Source organism: Sesamum indicum, linkage group LG3 (genome assembly GCF_000512975.1).
Source record: "Sesamum indicum cultivar Zhongzhi No. 13 linkage group LG3, S_indicum_v1.0, whole genome shotgun sequence".
Taxonomy (NCBI): Eukaryota; Viridiplantae; Streptophyta; class Magnoliopsida; order Lamiales; family Pedaliaceae; genus Sesamum; species Sesamum indicum.
The window spans coordinates 10525618-10528618 of NC_026147.1; the positions used below are offsets into that span (position 1 = coordinate 10525618).

A 3001-nucleotide genomic window follows, 5' to 3' on the forward strand; every position below is an offset into this window, starting at 1 on the left:
GAGTTAATTTAGTTGGTTTTTCAGGTTATCTGAACTCCTTTTTGATGGGAAACAAGCTGATAAAAATGAGTCAGGATTTAAATAGATCCTGGAGATACTTGCATAAATTTGATTGTTCTGCCAGTACTCTCTTTTTAAGGGAAACACAACGTAAAGTAGTGGACATCAGGATAGAAATGAATGAGGATATGTCATCATGTTTCTATGTGCTTGTGCGTATTAATCTGATGCAGTGACGTTTCTATATCAATTGAGGCTGGAAACCAAGTGACTCAGCTCATGAGCTTTAGAACTAGTCCTGATAATGATTGAATTCAAACTCAAATTTATTGAGGTCTGGCTGCCTGAAAATCTAGCAAGTCATTTGCCAGCTTGATCGATTTTATTTGTAAACATGTGAGCCTGTATTCATTTCTTGTGTAGTGTTATATTTACATATGGATTTCATAATTGTAAAAGGCACGGATGAACCTCTTTTGTTAACTCGAAAAATGGTATAGATCCATGAGAAATCCCATTCGGTAGATACGTTAACAGGACACCAAAAGAATTGAGGAGCCGTATGAGGTAGGAAACTCTCAAGTACGGTTCTAAGGTAAGGAATTTAATAACCTATTCTGATCGGGGAGAACAGGCCATTCGCCAGGGAGATTCTGAAATTGTGGAGGCTTGGTTTGATCAAGCCGCTGAGTATTGGAAACAGGCTATAGGCGCTTACTCCTGGTAATTATGTTGAAGCACATAATTGGTTGAAGATCACGAGGCACTTCGAATAAAAGAAGGCACCGTTTATTTATATAGATTATTAATTCTATTATTTAGTATTTATTTAGGTCAGATTTAGTTTAGAATTATATATATATTTTTTATAATTAATTGTGTTTTGGCTGGGCTTCACCCAGTTTAAAATGAGGCAAGGCTTGCTCAAGCCCAGCCTTTTAATTTGTTCTTTTATTTTTTAAAAAAATAGTAAAGTAACAGAAAATGAAAAGAAAAACAAAAAAGGAAGAAAATCCCTAACCAGTTGGTTTACATATTTCTTATAGTATAATGATTAATATAATTTCTAGTGTTTATATTTAATTGTTTCTGTAATAATGATTTTAAAAGATATTAATGTATAAATATTGTTTATATTTAATTGTTTGTGTAATAATGATTTTAAAAGATATTAATGTATAAATATATAATTTATTTATGCAAATATGCGCTCTGCGCCATGGCTCTAGGGCGCCTTCGTGCCATGCGCAACTATGATGGATTTATAATATATGTGATGAAATTAAATTAAAATATATAAATGGTTTAAATTTATTTAGCTGCTTGCTAGCCGATCTCAAGCTTCTAGCTAAATAAGCCAGGTCCAAGGTTGATAGTTTAAATATATAGCCTGAGGCTGAGCACCAATCATTGACAATTTAGCTTTGATCCAAGCTCAAGCTCCAGGTATCAACTTCAAGCTCGAGCCGAAAAGTCAAATGTTGTTAGCACTTTGCTTGGCTTGCTCGCAACTCTATGTTCTTTCGTGCATCAGGATTCTCTTGATTTTCGCTGATGTTGTCTAACTCAACTGTCCTTTTATTTGGTAATAAGTGGAGTAGGGACTTGCGGTCATACTGACTTAAATTGATTGTCAATTTGGAACAACTGAAAGGAAAAGAACTACAGTCGAAGAACTTCTGCCACCTGCTCGAGGAAATTCTTTTAATTGGAATTATGTGATAGGCAGCAGAACAGTGCGCATCTGCTGATCCTAGTGCTAACATCATAATTTGGTAGTATTGTAAAGTGAGCCCTAAATTGCTCCACGCTCTGTTGGTATCTGTTGTTTTTATGGTGTTATACTTGTTTCTTTAGTTCCATGCTTGTATAACTTTATCTTCTCATTCTTCTTTTTGTGTTTCTTTTTCATTTTCTCTTTCTTCCAATTCTCACTTTCTTTTAGAGGGTAAGGGGTTGATCATCTTTGTGGTTTGTCTTCTGTTTTGTTAAAATTTAACTTTTTATGGTTTTGACATGATTTTTTGCCTCTGATATGGATACTTGTGTTCGATGTTGTAGACTGGACAAGAGTGTATCAATGTTGGATTTGAGATTAGAATGTCAAGATCTTGAGAAGTTCTCTGTAATCAATAGATTTGCAAGATTCCATGGGCGTGGCCAAAGTGACAACACAGAGGCATCAACTGATACAACTCCAAGCGCTCAGAAACCTATTCCGCAAAGATATGTAACTGCTCTTCCCATGCCTAGAAGTCTTCCTGATAGAGTCCAATGTCTATCATTATAGTAATTATTTGATTGGTTTTCCTGGACCTACGCCTAACAGTCTCCAATAGTTTATACACTGGAACTTGCACGAAGACCAATCAAAAACCACAGGATGGAATTGCGTACACATAATGTCTCCTGAGATGTGGAGGATGTTTAATCTTTTCGATTTAGGCCACTGATATCATTCTTGCAAATTATAAAGTTCAATTATGTATAGATCTTTTAAAACTGAGCAAATCAGGGTTCTCAGTCCATTTTTGCGAAGAAGCGGGGTAATATAAGTTCCTCCTGATGTTTCATATATATTGGCAAATAGGTAGGAATTTCTGATATGTAGCTTCAATTTCTTGTTCTATTCTTTGGTAATATATGATGCATATTTACTATCTTCGAGATTAAGTGTACTTGGCAGCCAAGACTTGGATATTATTTAACGAGGTGCAGAGCTGCTTGAATGCCCATGAATTCACACCATAGGTACAGGACAACCGAATGCGACACCCTATTTGTTTCAGATGGATGATGGCATCACATCACTCTTGGCCAGGTTTTGAGCAACATACTGCTTTATTAGTTGCTTCATATTATTTTCTTGATAGTATGGTTTTCAAACTTGTCTCAATATTTTTAAATTTTTGGTTCTTTTGGGCTAATGACTTCTTATATGTTGATGTCTTTTATTGGCATAGTAGAATTACCCCTTAGTTTCATGAATAATTGATCGTTT

At 35.1% G+C, this 3001-nt stretch overlaps 1 protein-coding gene across 2 annotated transcripts in view; it reads left to right on the plus strand.

Annotated features, from left to right (window-relative positions):
* LOC105157976 overlaps nucleotides 1-2660 on the plus strand; it is a 13074-nt gene extending 10414 nt beyond the window's left edge. For both annotated transcript variants that reach the window (XM_020693066.1, XM_020693067.1), the window contains exon 9: nucleotides 2062-2660. In XM_020693066.1, coding sequence (XP_020548725.1) covers nucleotides 2062-2290 — 229 coding nt within the window. In that variant the 3' untranslated portion in view covers nucleotides 2291-2660. The remainder of the gene's footprint in view (nucleotides 1-2061) is intronic.